The sequence below is a fragment of the Malania oleifera genome, chromosome 1 (genome assembly GCF_029873635.1).
Source record: "Malania oleifera isolate guangnan ecotype guangnan chromosome 1, ASM2987363v1, whole genome shotgun sequence".
NCBI classification, from domain to species: Eukaryota; Viridiplantae; Streptophyta; class Magnoliopsida; order Santalales; family Ximeniaceae; genus Malania; species Malania oleifera.
Genome location: NC_080417.1, coordinates 148,220,738 through 148,245,272, shown reverse-complemented (window position 1 = coordinate 148,245,272; position 24,535 = coordinate 148,220,738). Strand labels below are relative to the sequence as shown.

The 24,535-nt window shown below is 37.3% G+C and overlaps 2 protein-coding genes across 2 annotated transcripts in view; both read left to right on the top strand.

Annotated features, from left to right (window-relative positions):
* The window catches only part of LOC131158226 (AUGMIN subunit 4-like), a 59,266-nt gene extending 57,197 nt beyond the window's left edge, over window positions 1-2,069 (top strand). The window contains exon 15 of the mRNA XM_058112940.1: window positions 2,004-2,069. Within this exon, the coding sequence (XP_057968923.1) occupies window positions 2,004-2,041 (38 nt within the window). The 3' untranslated portion in view covers window positions 2,042-2,069. The remainder of the gene's footprint in view (window positions 1-2,003) is intronic.
* Window positions 2,070-5,295: 3,226 nt separating this feature from the next.
* Window positions 5,296-6,822, top strand: LOC131162707 (protein translation factor SUI1 homolog). The gene is made up of 3 exons (XM_058119313.1): window positions 5,296-5,422; window positions 6,073-6,454; window positions 6,542-6,822. Exons 2-3 carry the CDS (start codon window positions 6,161-6,163, stop codon window positions 6,584-6,586), a joined length of 339 nt encoding a protein of 112 aa, XP_057975296.1. The 5' UTR covers window positions 5,296-5,422; window positions 6,073-6,160; the 3' UTR covers window positions 6,587-6,822.
* The last annotated feature ends 17,713 nt before the right edge of the window (window positions 6,823-24,535 follow it).

The window sequence follows — 24,535 nt, the reverse complement described above, 5'->3', positions numbered from 1 at the left end:
TATCCTCCTGAAGCTTCAACAAGCTTCAGGAGATTCAAAGATTCATATTTATTCTTCTTCTTCTTCTTCTTCTTCTTCTTCTTCTTCTTCTTTACTTTTCTTTTCTTTTCTTTTTGTTGCAACGCAGCTTTCACATTCTCTCTCCTCACGTTCTCTCTCCCTTTCTCCTCAATTTCGTGACGTATTTTCGCCCGATCGAAAATCCGAAGATACCACTGGACTCCATTCGCCGCTACCGTCATTTCTACAGGAGCGAATCGGTGGTAGGAGCGGCATAAGCATATTCCCTGGGGTAAGCTATTTTTCCTTTTTTCTTTAATTTCTTGCAAAATATAAGCCCAATTGACGAACAGACACCACCATGAGAATCTAGAGATGATTCTCTACAAGTCTAGTGGGACGAAATTCTCATGGGGGTGTCGAGCCAAAACTCCAAATTTAGGGTGCGGCGATTATTAAGGGGCTTATTTTTAATTAATTAGAATTAATTTAGAAATACTAGAATATTAAGCATTTGGGACTGAAATAAGATTTCTGGAATTTAGGCCCCGAGTGAGCGCCGCGGGTGTAATTTTGGGACCCGCAGGTAAAATTTGAAAAATTAAGTAGGAATGTTAAATAATAGTTTAAATATTAATTTGAGGTATATGGAGCCTAGGGAAGACTAGATGAGTATTATTTTGGAGAAATAGATTAATTGATCTGGGAAAAATGTAAATTTCAGGAGTTAAATTTCGGGTGCCAAGGGCGTGAAATTTTGGGTCATAACGAATTTCTCAGTAGTCAGGTAAGGGAATAAACTAAAGCAGTAATTTTTCATAATAATTATTATTGATTATGAGTAAATTTATATTCAGAAAAGCACATGTTATATTGTGTATTACGAATGAAATGTACGATTGGGAAAATACTGCTATGATGATTAAAATATATATGTATGTATGTATGAGATGTAAGGAATTCACGATTTTAGAATATGAAGTATGACTTTTAACAGCATATGTGTGGCATGAATATTATTTTATGTGAAATGTATTATGATGTGAAAGATTTTACGAACCAAGCATGATTTCAGGTATTATGAAAATATGAGTTATGTTGTGATGGTTTTGACGATTATGTAATAAATGATGTATTTTCAGTATATATATACCTGAAACAATTTTGGCGCGAGGCCATATATTTATGTTATCGGCACGAGGCCGTATCTATGTTTGTGGGGCGAGGCCATATATTTATGTTATCGGCACAAGGCCGTATTTATGTTATTGGCGCGAGGCCATGTATTTATGTTATCGGCACGAGGCCGTATTTATGCTATCGGCATGAGGCCGTATTTATATTATTGGCGCGAGGCCATATTTACTATGATTTTGGCGCGAGGCCATATGTATGATTTCGGCGCGAGGTCGTATCTATGTTTTCGGCACGAGGCCGTAATGATGTTACGTGTGATCATGTATTATATATTTTCACAACCAGGATGTTAGTTTAGTTCAGACCAGGAGTTCGGTACCGTAGCTATGGGTTAATTTTGGCCCGAGGCCTTATTAGTACTACCGTCCCACGAGGGGATGGGAGATGGATAGTCGATGTGGCTTTCAATAGAGTGTGGACGTCCACCTGGCAGTCCAGACTAGGGTGTGGCGGGCTCATCGTACTTACAGACATATTTGATTCGGCAGTGGTCGGCCAGCCATTGTCGGGTCCCGCCTTCGGGCTGCACAACCCGTCATGGAGGGTAATACATGATACCAGCTAACTAGTCATCCTAGGTTTGTTTTCAGTACTACAGTTATAACAGATGATTTTATGTATGATATGATTTATTAACAGATGTGAAAATATATGTTTACCCAGTACGATATGATTATGTTTATAGAATTATGAAATGTACTGTATACGTACAAATGCATTAAATATTCATGTTGCCACACAGCTGTATTTAGTTTATTTTCCCTTACTGAGAAGTGTCTCACCCCCAAACTTAATTAATTTTTCAGGAGCTCCTGAGAGACTGGCGAGTCAGGGCCGCCGTTGAGCTAGTGAGATTACCCTGTGAGAAGGGTAAGATTTTGTAATAACGTCAGAGTTATTTTGTGTTTGACCCTAGAGATATTTGGATGTATGTGAGGATGTATAGAATGCTCTGGTATTATGTTTTATGATTGAATGTTTGAGATTTTATGTTTACTGCTGCTAGGTTTTCTGCTGTGTTTGACAGGTGTCCCGCTACCCACGGGTTCGGGTTGACCATTTTATTTATTATGTCATATTTTATGTTAAGAAATTGAGGGACGTTACATGGTCCGTACACTAGGGGCGCTCACACACTTCTTAAAAACCACATCGACCATCCAATCTCACACCACTTCATACAACAGCGTTAACACTGATATCATGATCACGAAGACCATGGACACATAGCAACGGTACCGTGCAAATGTTAGCCTAGACCAAGCCAACTAGGTTCTGATATCATATAACATATACTGAAACTGTGATACATGGATATTTCATATCATTAATTTTTAAATCAATCATATCATTTTGCATATATACGTATATCATGAAAATCATCGGCCCGTACGTCGGTATTACACATTTTACCATAACTTGGCCCGTACGCCGAAAAATCATAGCACAGCTCGTATGCTGGCAAATCATTTCCATAGCTCGGCCCTTATGCCAACAAACATATCCATAGCTTAGCCCGTAAACTGGCAAATCATACACATAGCTCAGCCCGTACACTAGTAAATCATAGCACAGCCCGCGCGCTGACAAGTCCTACACATAGCTCGGCCCGTATGCTGACAAATATATCAAAATCTCAGCCCATACACTGGTTTTCCATTATAAAATTTTGTATCATTAACACATTCCTAGAAAACAGCATTTCATAACAATTTCTACTCATGCCACACTAACAGGTTTTTCGCATATTCAACACCATCATTTTCAACAATATTTTTCCAAATATAAATCATATATAAATATATATTTATTTCCTGAAATCAAATGTTATAACAATATACATATTATCATAAAATACTAACTTAGTTTATCCCTTTACCTGATTCTTGAAAAGCCCCTAAGAAAATCTGCCCCGCACCAATAAGATTCCCAAATCAACACCCTAGAAACAACATTTGCCAAAACTAAAGTTCAGTATTTCTACACGTATAACACTTCTTACAGCTGTCAAATAACTAAATACTGAGTAAAAAGCCTTACCCTAAATTTGGGATGGTTTCTAACTCAGCCCCACCGACGATCCGTTCCAACAGACTTGCAGAGTACTTTCCCAGAAGCATCGGGGTGGCTTCAGATCGTCGAATCGAAGGAAATCCAGCCCAAAATCGAAGAGAGAAGGAAGAGAAACTGTATGGGGAGAGAGAGAGAGAGGGATTCGGCGCAGCAAAATGGACTAAAAATCACGTTTAACCCAATTTATACTACGGGATTCGTCGACAAGCCACGTCACCTCGTTGATGAGTCCTGTAGAAAGTTCATCGACGAACGTCAATCCTCATCGACGAATTTTAGGTTTCTGAAAATCCTCTATCGGTATCTTTTCGTCGACGAATCCTAGCCTCGTCGACGAGCTCCTGTTATACCCTTGTCAACGAGGAGCTGAAAAATTCGTCAGGATTTTCCTTCCCAAAATGCAATGTCGTCGACTGCCTCTTTCTGTTTCCGGTTTCCATTTTCCCTTTTTTTATTATTTAAATACCATTATTTTTCGGGTTGTTACATTATTGGTTTTGAATAAGTTGGTTAAGTTAGTTTTAGAGTCTTGGGGTTTGATTTTGTTGTCCCCAAATCATAAGGTTGGAACCACGGTATTCCTCCGCCATAAGTGAGGGGCTTTCTAATAAAAATAGGAGGTGTCGTTCTTTTTTTTTTCAAAAAAGAAAAAAAAGTGTGGAGGATTCCGTCAATCGTTCCTAGAGAGATTTCAGGCTCCCAAAAAAACTGGGTTGAGGTGGTCAATTTGACGAGGTAGATACTAGTACCTTGTCTTAGAGGGATTACAGATGGTCGGGTTGTGGATTGATAGAGTTACAGTTAACTTATCCTGGTAGGCCAACTAGAGTTAAGTTCCGCCTATGAGCAGCACTACCCTGTAATCAGGGGTTAAATCATGATGTACAGTTTTTCAGGATAAATATCACAGTTATGTATATGTATACATATTTATAGAATATCAGCAGATATATTATGATACTAAAAGTATGAAGAAGTAGAAAATTAAGATAATACAGTTGTATTTTAAATTATAATAGATGCAAGTTGTACTGTATATTGTTTTACCAACTTTTACAGTTTCAGATATTTATCAGTATAGTATCTATGGAACTCAGTCGTCATACACTAGTAATAGCATATTTCCTTTTACTGAACGTTGTCTCATCCTAGTGATTTAACATTTTTCAAGTGATCTAACTAGACGAGCAGATCAGGTTCGCTGATAGAGGGATTGTTGCACTGCCCTGGTTCTGGAGTAAGTGTTTTTAGGGAGATGTGTTTTTGGGTAGTTTTTCAGGAATTTTGGTAGATGTTACTAAGAGATGTGTTTATGTGTATGTATATTTTGGAGAATTATTGAATTTTGGTATTATAAATATGGATGTACAGTTTTATATTTTCTATTACATAGGTGTGCAAAATGAACAGGGTTTCCTCAGTGCTCATTTGGAGTCTGAGATGTTATAATAAATAATCCAAAGGTATCAGAATAAATTAAGTTTCAACATATAGTAAAGTTTAATTAAAAAAAAATAGTATAGATTTCGGATCGTTACACATGGTGTATTAGCAATTTATTTAGTAAAAGGTACATTTTTAGCATTCGCAATTTCTTTCTTTAATTTTTTATCGTTTATTTTTAACAATGTTTAAGTATTTATAGGTATATTTATTTATATTGAGCCGTATTCAAACCATATTAACACTCAATACGTACCCAATACGCGTATACAGGACATATTTTTCGGTCTTAGTTGGGTTTCACGACTTGACCAAACAGGTCCTTCAGATTATATTTTTAATATTTTGGTGGGCCCCATATCTGGAGTATTCCGTGATCCCAACGTGCTGTACTCTGCCGTATGGCGTGGTGCGTTCGTCGTGTGCAAACCCCACCCAACCCAACCTCATTGTCCACGTCAGCACGGATCTCACCCGTTGAACTTCTCATTTCTCATCTCCATCGTCCGATCCATGGTTAACTGACCCCAGGTGTCCCAATACGCAACCCAACTCTTAATCCCGGTTAGTTTTTTGGTGGCCGAGAAGGGTATGCGGCCACCGCCACTTTCCGGTTTCCACGCCTATATAAACTCTGCCCCTCCGCTCTTTCCTTTTCTCATTGTCTTCTTGAGTTCGTCCGATCTCGTCTACGCGTTTTGATTCTGAGGTAATCTAATAATCCTTCCTACTTTTCTTTTCTTTTTAGAGTTCTAGTACAGATTTTCTAATTTTTATGGCTGATGTTATACAAATTTTGGTATTGTATTTTTTTTTTTTAAATTCGTTCTTTCCTTATTTGATTCACACCGCTGGTTCTTCTTATGTGATCTTCGTGTGCTGGTTATTTGTTTGATTTGATTGACGTTAGAGGAAGAACATGTGTTTTTTTATTCGATTTCTTTTCTGTGTGCATCGATTTTCTTTATGATTTTTGTTTTTTTGGAATTGGAATATCTAAGAATAACTCTCTGTGATATGTTCTTGTGGGGGTTTGTACATTTTTGTTTAGTTAAATTGGATCTGTAGGTTTTTTAATCCTTTGGTTTTTCTTTCTCAATTATGGCTGTGTTTGGAGCATGATTTTAGGTGTTGAAGCTGAATTTGCTTAAATTTAGACAATGTTTAATGTAAATACCTACTTAGTTTTGTCTAAATTCTTTCAAACTCAAAGATTTGAACCACTCGAGCCGAAAACTTGAGGGTTTGCTTCCTTTTTTTTGCGATTCATTTTAAGAAACCATCCTTACTCGTCTAGAAATTCTCCCTCTCTCTCTCTCTCTCTCTCTCTCTCTCTCTCTCTCTCTCTCCAATTTTCAGCTCTTACTTGCATCCAGTCGAGCAGCGCGGCTCCGCTTAGTCCGAGCTAAAAGTTTCGATCACCGTACCGGTACCCAAAGGCATATATATGGTTGACATAGACGCACAGATCCCTGGAGCATTTGACCCATTCACAGAGGCAAACGACACAGGTGCGCCTGGGGCCAAGGAGTATGTGCATATCCGGATACAGCAGAGGAATGGGAAGAAGAGCCTGACGACAGTGCAGGGACTGAAAAAGGACTTTAGCTACGAGAGGATCCTGAAGGACCTCAAGAAGGAGTTCTGTTGTAATGGGAATGTTGTTCACGACAAAGAACTCGGCAAGGTCATTCAACTCCAAGGCGATCAGCGCAAAAACGCCTCCCATTTCCTTGTTCAGGTAAACCAAATCCCATCTTCGAACGTATGTGCCGTTGTGTTTGCTTTGTGCTGATTCACGTTTTTGGTTATTGTTTGGGAATTGCAGGCGGGGATAGTGAAGAAAGAGCAGATTAAGATACATGGGTTTTGAGGACTGTGACGTGATTTGATGTGGTGGGTGTTATATTATGTGGGTTAGTGCTTTGGGAATTCTCTGTTTCTACGTAGTCAAGGAGTTTTCTGCTTGTTTGAAATCTGGGTAGTAGTGGTGGTGGTAGCGTTGTGCTTTTTCTATTTTCAGAAGTTTGTGTGTGGCCCTTGAGCCCTTGATCTTTGTTATGCGTCTATGGGAACTTCTTTACTATCAATAAGATTGCTCGCTTTTTTTCTCTCTCCTTCTTCATGTTTTGATCATATATTATAAGAATTGTAGATCTAAATCAGCGGATTAATATTAAGCTTCTATTAATGATGAGAAAACAAGCTGTAGCTCAAATGGTTTAGTAATTATTACTTAATACATGCTTAAGAAGAAATTATGTGATGATGTCCTGAAAATCTATTAAGCACATCATGGAAGCTCAATAGAACAAAAAGAAGAAGAGGGTATTCGCCTGTTCGCACGGTAGCCATTAATACTGCGGTGCCATTCACATGCGGTAATGGCAAATTCTGTTCCTAATTTTCTTTCTTCGTATAAAAATGAACCGAAAAAAAATCATACATTGAATCTTGTGATGAGAGACAGATGCATGTATACTGAGTATGCATCCCCGAGAATTTAATTATAAAAACATAATGGGGCAAAAGGAATGGACGGGAACGCCATTGGAATTTAATTTTGAATGGAGGCCGGCGATAATCAAATTTAAGATTTAAGGTTGCCCTTATTAAATAAAAAGTTAAAACATTAGGACGTTTTAAACTTCATTCAATGATCTTTGTCATGATTTAAATAATTAAATTGATAGTCCACAAAAGTCTATGGTAGCTAGAATGTCCCCAATCAAACCTCAAGTAGAGAATAAATCTAGATATTTGAAAAGGTTTTTGAAATTTTCTTATGCTTTAATTTTTTATTTCCTTTAAAATTATATCATTCTTTGTTGGAGAACTATGGTTTAAAGTTAATCCGAAATATCAGTTTTTTTGTTTTTATATTTATGTTTGATATGTGATTTGTTTGTATATATTTTTTAATTAATCAATGATTATGTGTAACAATATTTGGGCCCTCCATGAGTGCTTAAATTTGAGCTTCTATAATGACAATTAGGTGAGGACTAATGCGGTTTATGTCATGAAATAAAATAAAATCAGTGGATGTCACCCCTTCATCTTCCACTTCTTCCTCTTCCACCCCTTGTCCTATAAAAGGACACATTATTCCTCTCATTTGTGATATACATATTGCATACTTGAAGTAAGGAGCATGTAGAAAGGATTAGAGAAGAGGAGAGATAGAGAAAAAAGAAATATTTTGTATAAGGTTGGTTCCAAATCTTATAATTCCTTCTGAAATAGTGAAGTTTTTGATTCCTTTCGCCCATAGAGTAAGCATAACTGAATCATGTAAATTTATATCTTATCTCTATTTATTTTCCTGCATATTTTATAATACGTTATCAATACGAGACTCTAATCAACTAAGTAATTTCTTTAATTCTTATTTAATTTATTTTTTTTATAAGTTTTTAACTCCACAATAATATAATATTCTTTAAAAGAAAATATGTCTTTAAAAGTTTAAAGAGTATAAATTCGCCAAAAGAGATAGTAAGATAGTCCTCTTAAAAAGACTATATATTGAATCTCCCGAAGAGATAGTCCTCCTGAAGAGGTAATATATTTAAATCTTCCGTAATTTAATCTCATGAAGAGACAGACCTCCTGAATAGGCAATATATTTAAATATCTTGTCTACATATTTAATCTCTTGAAGAGATAAACCTCATGGATAGGTTATATAGTATATGGTAAATATTTACTTCCCCAAGAGGGTATATTTTTAACCTTTCAAAAAGATGTTCAAATCAACCTCCTAAAGAGATCAAATATTTATCATTCAAATAAGGTAGTATATCTAAGTTTCAAAAGAAGTGGTAAATTATTACCCAATTTAATATTGTAAATTGGAATCATACTCTTGTAGAGTACAAATTGAGAAAAATAAAATAATGTTCCTGAATAAATATATTTAAGTACCCCGAAGCGGTGGAATTAATATTATATTATTATTTTAGTTTTATTGCAGCTTTTACATTCTGTTTTTACAAATTGTCTTATTATTATTAATTTATTCACATGTCGAACATAAGTAAAATTGAATTTTTCTCCCTTGACATCGAAGGCAATAATTATCTATAATGGATTTTTGATATTGAAATTCATTTAAATGCAATGAAATTTAGAAATACTATTTTAGATAGAAATATTGCATCCTTGTAGGATCGTGCAAAAGTCATGATCTTCTTTACACGTGTATATATGATGATGCGTAGAAAGTGCATGGAGTGGGCGGTTTATTAAGAAAATATTATATATATAATCATGCATAAGCTTAGACGTATTTGCCTCTTCTATTTTACATTCAGTTTCCTGTCTAATTAATAATTCCCCTCTCTCTTATAATTGTTATCTCTCTCTAATTGCTTTCTCTCTCATATATTATTATTATTATTATTATTATTATAGATGAAAAATTAAAGACTGAATACCTAACTGTTAAAGACCCACTTATCCTATAAAAATTTTAAATGATAGATTTGACCATCAAAAGACTGTGATTTTACCAAAATCACGATATGAATGATTGCACCTGAAGTTGAAAGATTTTAAAACAATCAATAAATATAACTCAACTCTACATAAAATTAGCTCAAAACTAAAATTATATGGTGAAAATATTACTAACGAAAACATGCTTGAGAAAACTTTTACTAAATTTCCCTGAAGTGAATATGAACACATTTCTTTGTTCAGGACAATGTCGTTGGTATGGTTGTGGGCATGGTCATGGTTGTGGTTGAAATAACCATGAACATTGACGTGAGGTTACAATCCCCTATAAAAGGGATAACTCCCAGAAGAAGGATGACCGCCAGAAGTGGGATAATAATCAAAAGCAATGACTTAGGCATCATAAAAATGAATACTACAGATGCGGAGAAACAGATCATTGGTCGCGTACTTGTTGTATGCCCAAACACTTGGTAGATCTATACCAAGCCTCTATTTAAAAAAAAAAAAAAAAAAAACATACCTCTTGAAAAAACTATATATTTAATCTCCCGAAGAGATAGTCCTCCTGAAAAGACAATATATTTAAATCTTCCATAATTTAATCTCCCGAAAAGACAGACCTCCTTAATAGCAATATATTTAAATTTCTCATCAACATATTTAATCTCTCGAAGAGATAAACCTCCTGGATAGACTATATATATCTAATCTCCATAAGATATGGTAAATATTTACCTCCCGAAGAGGGTATATTTTTAACCTCTCGAAAAGATGTTCAAATCAACCTTCTAAAGATGTGAAATGTTTATCTTCTATATGAGGTAGTATATCTAACCTTCAAAAGAGGTAGTAAATTATTACCCAATTTAATATTGTAAATTGGAATCATACTCTTGAAGAGTACAAATTGAGAAAAATAAAATAATGTTCCTGAGTAAAACATATTTAAGTACCCCAAAACGGTAGAATTAATATTATATTATTATTTCAGTTTTTACATTCTGTTTTTACAAATTGTCTTATTATTGTTAATTTATTCACATGTCAAACATAAGCAAAATTAATTTGTTTCCCTAGACATCAAAGACAATAATTATCTATAATGGATTCTTGATATTGAAATTCATTTAAATGCCATGAAATTTGGAAATACTATTTTAGATGGAAATATTGCATCCCTTATAGGATCGTGCAAAAGTCATGATCTTCCTTACACGTGTATATATGATGATGCGTGAAAAGTGCATAGAGTGGGTGACTTATTAAGAAAATATTATATATTATTATATATATAATCATGCATAAGCTCAGACGTATTTGTCTCTTCTATTTTACATTCAGTTCCCTATCTAATTAATAATTCCCCTCTCTCTTATAATTGTTATCTCTCTCTAATTGTTTTCTCTCTCATATATTATTATTATTGTTGTTGTTGTATTTATAGAAGAAGAATTAAAGACTGAATACCTTACTATCAAAGACCCACTTATCTTATAAAAATTTTAAATAATAGATTAGACCATCAAAAGACTGTAATTTTACCAAAAACTCAATATGAATTATTGCACTTGAAGTTGTAAGATTTTAAAACAATCAATAAATATTACTCAGCTCTACATAAAATTAGTTCGAAACTAAAATTATATGGTGAAAATATTACTAACGAATACATGTTTAAGAAAACTTTTACTAAATTTCCCTTAAGTGAATATGAACACATTTCTTTGTTCAGGACGATGTTGTAGGTATGGTCGTGGGCATGATCATGGCTGTGGTCGAAATAACCACAGACATCGATGTGAGGTTACAATCCCCTATAAAAGGGATAACCCCTAGAAGAGGGATGACCCCCAAAAGCGGAATAATGATCAAAATCAATGACTTATGCATCATAAAAATGAATACTACAGATGCGGAGAAACATATCATTGGGCGCATACCTGTTGTATGCCCAGACACTTGGTAGATTTATACCAAGCCTCCATAAAAAAAAAAAAAGTAAAGAAATTGAAACAAATTTTGCTAATTTTCTTACAAATCAAAATAATAGTGAAATATCTTAAGATATAAAGTAAACAATATGATATTTGGATTTATTATCTTATATATTATTACTATATTCAATTATAATAATGGGTTTTTAAAATATGTATTGCACCGTGGATTGTCCTAAAGTTTTGATTGATTCTAAGATGTCTATGGAAAAAAGTTTGTTTAGATGACAGTACCACAACACACAATTATTCGAGATGGAAAATATTTCCATTATTTGAATATATCTTTAACAAATGTTAATACAATATTTAGTTTTACAAATTTGATGGAAGACTCCGTAAGAATTAATATAAAGTTACTCAATTGTACTTTATTACAAATTGATGAAACTTTATATTCCAGCAGATCTAGAAGAAATCTGTTAAACTTTAAAGATTTAATGGATATCACATTGAAACTACAAATGAAGGCAATAAATAATTTTTTTATATCACTTATTTGTTTTTAGAAGAAACAAATTTTAGAAAAACTTTATTTTCTAATTTCTATTATACAAATATTAAAGCAGTTAAATCATATAATGTCTTGCACCAGAAGTGCAATTATGCAAAGTTATTTACACTTTGGCCTAATCATCTTGGACATCCTGAAGATGTAACAATGCAAATAATCATTGAAAATTCACATGATCATCCACCAAAGAACTAGAAGATTCTCTTATCAACTGATTTCATGTGTATTGACCGTTCTTAATAGAAATTAATTATCATTTTAATAAAACAGTATTTCTTACATTAGGGGGAGAAAAGTTAGTACCTGAAGCACAACATGAAATATTGTGGAATGTCATGAGTTTTTCTCATTTAGATTCTCGCACAAATCAAAGTGAACTTGAAGTTCAGAAGATTATACATTTGCAAGGGATTGCAAATCAGTTACTAAATTTTTTTTGCAGATACCAAGGCCATATTAAAATCTAATATACCTGTTACAAATATTACAGTAGGTATTGATGTCCCTAAAGGACAACAACCAGCTAATAAACTTAAGCTGCAAGTTAAATGTGGAAGACTTTTTTGGTGCAAAAGATAAAACTCCCAGAAGAAGAAAATTAAAATCTGTAAACATTTCAAAAGAAGTTACAGAGGTGGATAATCCATTCAACATTCACAAACTCGTTTCTCCTGAAAATAAAATTCCTATTATGGAACTTCTTGAAGAGGAACCTCCTAAAAAGGAATCTTCTGAAGAGAAAACTCCTGAGGAGATATCCCTTGAAAAGGGACGGGTACCTGAAAATAATAATGAGATCTTAATTCATTACACAAGAGAAATAAGGAATAAAAAATAAATTTGTTTTCAACAACACATTTGCATATGCAGTATCTACTAACATTACTAGAAGTAATGATGACATTATCAGAAGTAATACCATTACCAGAAGTAATGAGGATCCTAAACCTAAATATGTTAATGAAAGTCGGTGTAGAAGTGATTGGCCAAAATGGAAATAGACTATCACATCATAATTAAACTCTCTATCAAAAAGAAAAGTTTTTGGACCTATAGTTTAGACACTAGAAGATGTTCAACCCGTTGGATACAAATGGGTATTTGTGCGCAAGTGAAATGAAAATAATGAAATTATTCGATATAAAGCAAGGCTTGTGGCACAAGTTTTTCCTAGAAACCCAGAATTGATTATAAGAAAACATATTCTCCCGTAATGGATGGAATCACTTTTAGATTCTCAATTGGGCTAGCAATCGCTAAATGACTGCGCATGTAAGAACCCGACCCAAGATAAGTGTATTAAATTAATGGTGAAAAGAGAAGGAAAATTTAAAAGGAAAAAATCTGCAAGGCTCGTCGACGAGGCTTCCTTGCTTGTCGATGAAGCCTTTTGTTTGCTTGGCGACGAGATTCAGTAGCTCATTGACAAGGAGATGCCGAAAGATTTTGGGAAATCTTGAAATCTCAGGCTCGTCGACGAGGCCACCTTGGCATCGACGAACTTCCTTCTGCAGCTCGTCGACGAGACTGGCCGGGTCAAAGGGTTATAAATATCTTTTTCACTTGCTTAATGATTAAGAAACCAAAAACCTCTTTCTCTCTCTCTCTAGGATTTCAGGCTGTCATTTGCCGGAATCAACGATCCAACGTTACCACATGGATTAGGAGGAGAATCTCTACATTTACAGTGGATTAGAAATTCATTTCGAGGATTTTTGGGTTTTGACCCAAAACCGAGGTAAGGGTGCGATTTTATTTTCTTTTCAGTATATATGTAGTAGTAAGAATTATAGTGAAATATAGTTCTTGGATGTTTAGGTTTTAGGAACTCGATTCGTAGTTTTGGAACCGTAGAGTTCATATTTTGGTATTTGGGAAAAGGTAAGGGGATTCTATTTATATCAGTTATTTTTGAAATCGGAATCGATAAACATGTAGTTTATGATTGCATGTATGTTTTGGCTACTTATTTAGGAAAATCTATCAAGTGAAAATGCGGGATTTTCAGGTTACAGTTTTGGGAAAAATTTGGGGTTTTGGGTATTATCTCTATTTCGGTTGGAAAATCATCTGTTGTATAAAACTGTAGTAATGAGATGACCATACCTGTATTTGTCTTAAACGGTATTCTCAAATTGAAAATGATATGATTGTTGTATACTTAAACAAGTGTGAAATGAACTGTTGTATGTAAAATGTTCCAAGTTTTGTAAAACAGTTAGGGACGACTAATTACCGTACGCTGATAGGTATAGGAACATGAGTTCCAAAATTGTTTTAGGTTTTGTAAAATTTTGTCACGTCTCGACTAATTACCATGGGAAAACGCCATGTCTCGGCTAAATATCATGGGCGAGAGTGTCCAGCTCTATATCTGAGGGTGTAAAATATCTCCTGTTTGTTCCAGATGGTCACTGATGGGTGTGAGTGGACACCGTATTAGCATGATATAGTTGTGAGGCTACGGTTATTGTAGGGTATCGGGAGCTTGAGTGTGACCACACTAACCATATGTTTGGTATCGTATGTACTGGAACTAGATTGTGAAAAATATTGGAATTGTATTGTGTTATGTTTTATATCAAAATAACACTTGTATGTCACAAACTAATATAACCTGCTTTATTCCTTACTAAGAGGTGTCTCACCCCGAATATACAAATGTTTTTCAGGTCCTTCGGGTAGCCAAAACTAGCATCCTAGCATTTGGGAGCGTGGGTGTCGGTTAGCTACGTAGAGAGCTTGAGTAAGTACTAATTTTGTAACCGGGTTGTCATTGTTGGGTTTTGTAGACACCCGGGATATGTACTGTATTTTGGAGCATAAGCTGTAGTCATGTATGGTATGGTACGATGTATGGATAAGAAAGAATATTTTCGCTGCATATTTGAGGTGTATGTATGTGTATGTGAATGTGTATAGGGTTTACGTGTACCCCACGAGGTCGAACCCTCATTCAGTGTAGTACCATGTGTGTTTTAAATGATACAAAGACATGTTAGGTTACTAAAATCACACTTGGGACCGATTTGCGGGTTCGGGGTATGACGACTTGATATCAGAGCAAAACTAGGTTGTCAGGTCTTGTAAACTTGGTTAGGCGTAGTTATGTGTACATACCAGAGTATAGGATGTAGGAAAAGGGTAGAGTAGGTCGAGGGTTGTCTTGTTTCTAGACGGGGACTCATTGGTAGTTTTTTGTGTTTTTCCTAGAATGACGACTTTAGTAAAATCATGGTAAACCATTGATGGTTTCGTGTCGGTGTGGTAGGATAGACTTGGACCTGTGAGAGTTGTAGTTAACATGATTAGTTTTCAATGATTGTGTTAACTGTGTATAATATAGGAATTCTGATAGATTATATTCTATTTTCATAACAGAGCCCAAGAATAACAACTTGGAAAGTGGTTCCGAGGGGACTGCGAGTGACGAGTCTTCTTCTGTGCCTCGGGGTTTGATGAGGCAGGTCATGCAGGAGATCGAGGCGAAGTGTTAGGAGACGTGAGCATTTTCCTACCGCCATGGGTTGTACCATAGAGAGGTTCACCCGCATGCACCCTCTGACGTTAACAGAAGGACCCGATCTGATAGTAGCCGAGAACTGGGTGTAGAAGACCGAGAAGATGCTGGAAGTTCTGCACTACACTGACCAGCATAAGGTTCTCTATTCTACCTTTCAGCTAGCAGGAGAAGCGAAAATATGGTGGACGACTGTGAGTCTGCTTGAGAAGCAGAGAGCTGGTCCATTTGGTATGACTTGGAGCCACTTCAAGGAGGTACTTTCCGAGAGATACTTCCCGGTTTTCACTCGTGATGCAAAGGCTGATGAGTTCTTGATCTTGACTCAGGGAACCCTGATGGTGCAGAGATATGCTACCAGATATGTTAAGCTATCTCGTTTCGTGTCGTATTTGATCTCGAATGAGTATGAGAAGACTCGAAGGTTTGAGAAGGGGGAAGGACATCCGCAGACTTGTGGGTATGCTACAGATTCAAGAGTTTTCTGTTTTTGTGGATAAAGCCACCATAGTTGAGGCAGACCTCTAGGGGGATGAGGTGGTACAGGAACAGAAGAAGAGGTCAGTATCTTATGGTTCTCAGACTGGTCCTCGATAGGGACAATAGAAGAAGAAGAAGAACTATGGTTCGGGTTATTGCCAGAATATCGAACGGTAAAGTTCTCAGGGGGATCCATCCTCTGCACTATGCACCAAGTGTCGTAAATGGCATGACGGTGAATGCCAGCTGTTCTGTGGTAACTGCTACAATTGTGGCAAACAGGGTCACATATGTGACGCCCCGAAACCCTCCAAGTGGTTCCTGGGTGCCACGTGTTCCAATCACTTGTATCTGATACCATAATTAACATGCACGCAGTGGAACAAAAATAAATAACCTCAAATAAATACCAGAGTTCTATATAACAACCCAAAAACGAACACTACAACATCCAGATATCCATATCCACAACCAGTATTTAAAACATAACCCAGTACAAATACATCTGTATATATATACCAGTATCTCACAATACCCCAAAAAGAAACCACCAAATACAATCCCAGCCTAAGCCTTCAAACCCGGTCTTCAGAAGAACCTGAAAATTTGTTAATCCAATAGGGTGAGACACTTCTTAGTAAGGGTGGAATAAATTATAACAGTGTGTGACAACTGAGTTTCAATATTTACATATCAAAATAAACTGCTTCTCACATAATTCAATAATGTCACGCCCCGAACCTTGAAATTGGACCCAGGGGTGAATTAAGTAACCTAACCTATCTCTGTATTAATATTATCTCTGTATTAATATAAAATATACATGATACCATATACAAGAGGGTCCGACCCCGTGGGGTAAAAGATGCCCTATATACATACATACAATACATGTCCATACTCATCAATATACGCAGCGGAATACGATCTTTCTTTACATCAAACTGTACCATACCAGAGTCTATACCATACAAGGTTGAACATACCTACAAATACCATACATACCACGGGTGTCTACAAAATCCATCAGGACAACCCGGTTACAAAATTCGTACCTATCAGGTACTAACAGTAGCTAAACACACCCCCGCTCCTGGATGCTAGGATGCTAGTTTCGGCTACCCAAAGGACCTGAAAACATTTGTATATATTCGGGGTGAGACACCTCTTAGTAAGGGAGAAAACAGGTTATATCAGTGTGTGGCATACCAGTGTCATTTTCATACTTCATAACACATACATACGATACAGTTTGAAACACATACGTACAGTTTCAAAACAAGTTCCATACATTCCCATACAATTCCATACAATTCCAGTATTTCCACAAAATCCATTCCAGTTCATACGATACTCAAATACATACATGCATACATATGGTCAGTGTCGTCAAACTACTCACAACTGCACAAGTCACCTAGTCTCACAGCGGTTACGTTCCAACACATTAAACTACGAAGGTTTTCGACTCAGGCCCAATAGTGAATCCATTGCTACATATGCAACTACACAAGGTCACCTGGTCTAACCCTGATTACGTTACCATGTGCAAACTGCGCTGCGTCAACCTAGGCCCACCGTGGTCCGTTGCTACATTCGGTGACCAACCGAATCATACTGGTGATATTTCGCACCCCAAATATAGAGCTGGCCACTTAGAGTGGCCCACGGTAGTTAACCATTATAGGGCATAGCGTACGATAGTTAGTCGCCCCTAGCTGTTACAGTGTACGGTAGTTAGCCGCCCCTAGCTGTTACGACATACGGTAGTTAGCCGCCCCTAGCCGTTTTTTGCGTACGGTAGTTAGCCGCCCCTAGCCGATTTTCACAAAACCTGGAATCACTTTGGAACTTACATCCCTATACATTTCAGTGTACGGTAATAAGCCGCCACATAGCTGTTTTTCACAAATATCTGGAACAACATACATACATACACACGTACCACACTTATTTGGTTTACGACAATTCATATCGTTTACAATTTCAAGTATACAATTTATGCAAATATGGATTACGGTCACCTCAATAATACAGTTTAAACAAAATAAACAATTTTCCTATCAAATAAGAGATGATACCCGAAATCCCCAATTTTCCCGAAAACTGTAACCTGAAAATCCCGTGTTTTTACCCTATAGATTTCCCCAAATAAGTAGTCAAAACATACATACGATTGTAGCCTACAGGCTTACCGATCCTAATTATGAAAATGAACTGATATAAACAGAATCCTCTTACCTCAACTCGAAACCAAACCACGAACTCTACTGCCCTCAAAACTATGAACCGAGACTCCGAAATCTACAAATCACAATACTAAATATGCTTATAATCCATACTACTACACATATACCGAATCAAAAATGAAAATTGAGCCTTACCTCGATTTTGGCTCGAAACCCGAAAATGCTCGAACCGAGATATCGATCCACAAAAGTTGTAGAGAATCCCTCCGATCCTCGTGGTAACCTTAGATTTTTGATTCTATTAATGACCGGCGAGGGAATTTAGAGAGAGAGAGAGTTTAGAGAGAGAGAGAGAGAGAGAGAGAGAGAGAGAGAGAGAAACTTAGTGAAGAAGAAAACCCAAATATCCCTTTTTTAAGTCTTTGACCCGCCTGATTTTTCGTCGATGAAAAGTACCTTTGTCGACGAAAAGTCAAGGATTTTGTCACGGATGTCGGCAGCCTCATCGACGAAGTTTGATATTTAAACTTTTCCAGACCTCTCGGCTTCTCTTCGTCGACGAACCTCTGAATTTCGTCGATGAAAAGTCTACTGCCTTCGTCGACGAAATATGCAGAAACCATTCTACATTTTTCGGGTTCTTACAAATAACAACTGAAAAAATGTACCATTAATAACATCCCCGACATCTAATATCATACACACATCCAATATGCACAAGTACATAATTTTTACGCAGGCGAAAGTCCCCAAAGATAGGGAAGATTACCCGCCCATACACTTCCCTCTGCTCTGGTACTAAAACTACCTACCAGAGCAGTCACCTTACTCAGTAAGCCCTCAAGTGAAGTATTACCTCGCTGCCAATACACACATCTTTATTATTTTAAAGTCAAAGGTTTCCAAGGGTCGGGATGTCTACCTGCCCATACAAGTAGCATCCCTTTGCACTGATACCAAGAAACAACCTAGCAGAGCACTCTCCTTTCTTAACAAGCCCCCGGTGGTATTTTTACCTTGCCGTATGCACACACATGCATTCACAATATGCTATACCATTATTTTTATGCTATAATTAAATTCACATGTGCACAACACATCCACACAGGAATCATGCATCTCATACTTCATCTTCCAATGTCCTTAGTACGTGGCCTACACAGAGCAATTGCATACATGTCAGTATGTGGCCCACACAAGCACCTACGTACTTTTGGAAATAGAAACAGAAGGAGGCAGTAAGTGTTTGTCGATTACATTGCATTTTGGATGGACTAACCCGAAAGATTTTCCACAGGGCCTCGTCGACGAACACAGGGAGTTCATCGACGAGTGCATAAGGGGATCTTATCGATGAGAAGATACCGAGAAGGGTTTTTGGGATAGACTGAAATTCGTCAACGAAGGAGAAGTTCGTTGATGAAATTATTGAAGGACTTGTCAACGAGGTGATGTGGCTCGTCAACGAATCTTGCAATATAAATAGTGTTTAAACTCAGTTTTATGCAGAATTTCCGCATCGCTCTCTTGTCTCTCTCTCTCTCTCTCTCTCTCTCTCTCTCTCTCTCTCATACGGCCTCTCCCTCTTCTCTATTAGATTTCGGCCCCATCAGTCCCCGGATCGACGATCTAAAGCCACCACGACGTTCCTGGCGCAGTTCTCTTCAAGTCTACCAGAGCGGATTGTCAGTGGAACGAAGTTGGGATTCATCCCAAATCCAGGGTAAGGTCTTTTATTCAGAATTTGAGTTTTCAGCAGTTGTAAGAAATGTAATAGATGTAAAAATAGTAATGTTTTGTTATGAAATTTATGATTTTCAAGGTGTTGAGTGGAGAACCTTGCGGGTGTTGGACCCGTTATAGTAGGGGATTTTTAGCAGGAAATAGGTAAGCGAAATATGCTATGTTAGGTTATTTGAATATGATTTCAGTATAAAATTATAAATGTTCTCCGAAAGTATTATTCACAGTAGAGATTTATACATTTTATCAAGTATGATTAATATTTTTTAAAATTACTGTGTGGCTTGAGAATATAGATATAGTACAGAAATATTTACAGCATTTTCCTGAGTTATGTTTTACAGAATATATGTACAGTGAATATATTTTACAGCAATTATAGAAATACCATGATTATACAGTTTTACAATACCATGACATACAGATTTACAATTAATTATAAAAACACAGTTGATATAGATACAGTTTTCTACAACGTCATGGTTTATACAATTATTATAGAATCATGGTAAAACAGATAGTTGTATATAGAAATGTATTATATAGTATCAGACCCTGTTGGACCATACAATTACAGAACACGGTACCGTAGCTACATACAGTTATAGAGTGCAACCACCTATTTAGATAATATGTGGTATAAAGGTCGATCGCATAGAGCCCACAAGTGGACAGGCTCCCCATCAGATATGGGTTGAGGAGGGCTGATCAGACTATGGAGTATAGTGATTTATTCCTGGTTGGCCAACCAGGATAAATCTCGCCTACGGGCCGCACAACCTTGTCATGAGGGGTTAAATCATGACACACAGTTATCCACAGGGAAGTTTATAGTTATTACTATGTTTATACAGGTTTACAGAAATAAAAATTATATATTAGCAGTATTTTGAGTAGAAACCTAAAGTATAGAAATGTTAAGCAACAGGTAAAAGATGAAAATTTATATTATTGGTATTGTACTTTACGGATTCAGTGATACATGACTATATAGTAATATATTTTCACGGTATTGTAACTCATTTGCCACACACTAGTAATAGCATATTTCGTCTTACTGAGCGTTGGCTCATCCTAATTACTTTAACATTTTTCAGGTGATCCAGGTAAGCGAGCAAATCAGACTCACAGATAGAGGGGCCTCGATATTACCCTGACAGTAGTGTGAGTATTTTTTGGAGTATTTTTGTATAGCCCTAGTCAGTTGAGGGTATTCTGAAAAACAAACATATATGTATATTTTGGGAAACACTTTAGTACTTTAACTACATATGGTTATTGTTTTATTTGATTTCTGCTTCTTGCTGCTTAGGTTGATGATTGGGTTTAATCCAGTATGGTATCAGAGCATTTTAAATGTTATAGCATATATAAAATAAATAAATAAAAACCCTAGTTAAATAGCAGGTCGTTACAATTTGGTATCAGAGCCTAGGTTGCTAGGTTCTATAGACTTTAGAGTGCAACAGAAGCAATACCAGAGTATAGGAAAAGGATTTGAGGTTTGTTCGGTTGTCTGGATATAGGATTTCCGTGGTGGTTTCTATGTTTTTCTTGGGGTGACGATTTCAGGAAAGCCATAATAAACTATTTTCGGGTCGTGTGTCTAGGTGACAGAACTGCATATTGAATTAAGGTCAAAGAAGGTAATTAATTTTGAATTGGTACAGGATAGGTCTGTATAGGAGATAAAGTGCTTAAGTGTGTTTCTTGTTTTCAGGATGGACCCAGGAAGCAGTGGCACGAATGCTGGGGTGGATAAGCTAGGACCTTCCAGCATAGGTGGAGGAGATACAAATTTTGTACTGCGTAGCGTCACTCAACAGGTGATGGCTGAGATGGCCAGGAGCTCAGGGGAGCGTAGCTATTCGATCGAGCAGTTTACGTGGATGCAGCCCCCATTCTTTGTTAGAGGAGATGATCTGATTGTAGCATAGAATTGGGTCCAGGATATCGAAGAGACATTGGCAGTGCTTCCATGTACGGATGAGCAGAAGGTAGTATTTGCAGCATTTAAGTTGACAGGGGAGGCGAAGTGCTAGTGGAGAGCAACGCAACTGATAGAGGAGCAAAGGCCGGTTCCAGTGCCAGTGACTTGGGATCGATTCAAGGAGCTGTTCTTTGAGTGATATTTTCCTTCTGTCTTTCGAAGCGCGAAGACAACAAAGTTTCTGCATCTAGTACAAGGGCAGATGACCGTATCCTAGTATGCAGCTTGGTTTATCGAGTTGTTGCGTTTTGCTCCACATCTAGCACCTAATGAAGAGAAAAAGGCAAGGAAGTTTGGGGAAGGACTGAGGCAGAATTTTTTTGAGCAGGTGATTGGCTTTAGAGCTTAGACATTTACGAAGGTTGTAGATAGAGCTGCAGTCATTGAAAGTGGTATACAGAAGGGTGTAGCAGCTCAGAGTCAGAGGAAGAGACCTGCACCTAAGGGTTTTCAGGCTGGCTCCAATAGGGGTCCATGGAGAGGAGGTAGCGATAGGGGAGACCAGAGGCAGATGGCGGGACCTCGGGGAAATTAGGGTGCACCGATCGTCCGGTATGTCAGACGTGGGGGAGACGTCATCCAGGGGAGTGCTAGGTAAATAGTGATGTATGCTATCGACGTGGGAGGCCCGACCACACGGCACGTACATGTCCAGGTCTGCCAGATTAGGTCCCAGCTCCCAGGCCCTATCGGGGAGGGTATCAGGAAGCTCGGGGAGGATATCATGCATCTCTTGGTGGCCAGTAGAGGAATATGGTCCCAGCGAGAGTATACGCTCTGACGCCAGATGATGCTGAGACTGCTGGGAATGTGGTGACAGGTACATTTGCTATTTTATCATATTCAGTCATTGTTCTTTTTTACTCAGGTGCTATTAATTCTTTCATCTCTGCATCTTATGTTAAATTATCTGAGAGTGAGACCTAGTTATTAGATATAGCGCTGTCAGTAGCTACATCATCAGGGTCAGTGATCAGATGTCAGAGGGTACTTAGGGGTTATTTGATAGAAATTCAGAAGAAAGTGTTACCAGCTGACTTGATTGTATTTGATATGTGTGGGTTTGATGTAATACTGGGTATGGACTGGTTGGCTGCCAATCACACCAGCATTGATTGTTGTCGGAAAGAGGTAATTTTCAGATCCCCTGGTATGTAGGAATTCAGATGCATTGGTTCATAGGTACGTGCTCCAACACAGCTGGTGTCAGCCGCGCAGGCGAGCAGATTACTTCTGGACGGAGGTTAGGGATTTATAGCGTTTGTGAAAGAAGTACCCAAAAATGAATTGAAGATTGACAACACCCATGTAAGAACCCGAACTGTGATATATAGGTTTAATATGTAAAAGAGGGGTAAAAATGGAATTTGCATAGACTTTGTCGACGAGGCCATAATTCGTCGACGCAGGTAGAAGGCTTTTTGTCGATGAAATTCAGAGATTTGTCGATGAAGAAAATCCTAGAGGTTTGGAAAATTTAAATATCAGGGTTCGTTGATGAAATCGTTGGCTCGTCGACGAAATCCCTGAAGACTTCGTCGACGAAGACACCAATTCGTCGACAAAGCCTCTCGGGTTAAAGGTCATTATAAGGATATTTTTGGTTGCTTCATTGCTAAGTTTTGGAAATCCTCTCTCACTCTCTCTCTCTCTCTCTCTCCCTCTCTCCTCGATTTCATCGTTGTTTGTCGCTTGAATCGCAAATTCAACGTTACTACGAGGATCAACGAAGGATCCTTTACGTTTCTAGAGGATCGGAATCTCGTTTCAGAGATTTTCGGGTTTCGGGCTAAAATCGAGGTAAGGTTCGATTTTCATTTCTGATTCGGTATATATGTAGTAGTACGGATTGTAAGTATGTTGTGTACTGTGGTTTGTAGGTTTTGGAGTCTCGGTTTGTAGTTTTGAGGATCGTAGAGTTCGTAGTTGGAATTCGGGTTAAGGTAAGGGGATTCTGTTTATATCAGTTCATTTTCAAAATCAGGATCGGTAAGCCTGTAGGTTACGATCATATATACGTTTTGGCTACTTATTTGGGAAAATCTATCGGGTAAAAATACAGGATTTTTGGGTTACAGTTTTTGGGAAAATTGGAAATTTTGGGTATCATCTCTACTTTGTTTGGAAAATTGTTGGTTGTATTAAAACTGTATTATTGAGGTGACTGTAATCCATATTTGCATAAACTGTATACTTGAATTTGTAAACGATATGATTTGCCATAAACCAAATAAGTGTGGTATGTATGTATTTTATTCCATATATTTGTGAAACAGCTATGTGGCGGCTAATTACCATACGCTGAAATGTATAGGAACGTGAGTTCCAAAATGATTTCAGGGATTTGTAAAACAGCCAGGTATCGGGTAGTTACCGTGGCGAGAGTGGCTGGCTCTATATCCGAGGTGTGAAATATCACCAGTATGTTCCGGCTGGTCACCAGTGGGTGTGATCTACACCGTATGTAGCAATGGATTCACAGTGGGTCTAGGTCGTCGCAGCATAGTTGTACATGTGGCAATGTATTCGAGGTGAGACTAGGTGACCTTGTGCAGTTGCGTATGTAGCAATGGATTCACCATTGGGCCTGAGTAGTAGATCTTTGTAGTTGCATATGTAGTAATGTAATCGCTGTGAGACTAGGTGACCTTGTGTAGTTGCGTATGAAGCAATGGATTCACTATTGGGCCTTGATCGTCACAGCGTAGTTGCGTAGGTAGCAATGTGTTGACCTGATTGGTCACGCCTTATTTTGATAATGACAAATACTCTTGGTACTAATGGTTGTACTAAGAACTGCATGCAGGATCACCTTGTGCGTGCTTCAGGACTAAAAGAATTATTATGATGGTGTGCGGTGTTCGTGCCGATGAATGAAGAATCTTGTGCTGCATTTGTATTTATTTTTCAGTTTCTTCATTCTCGGAT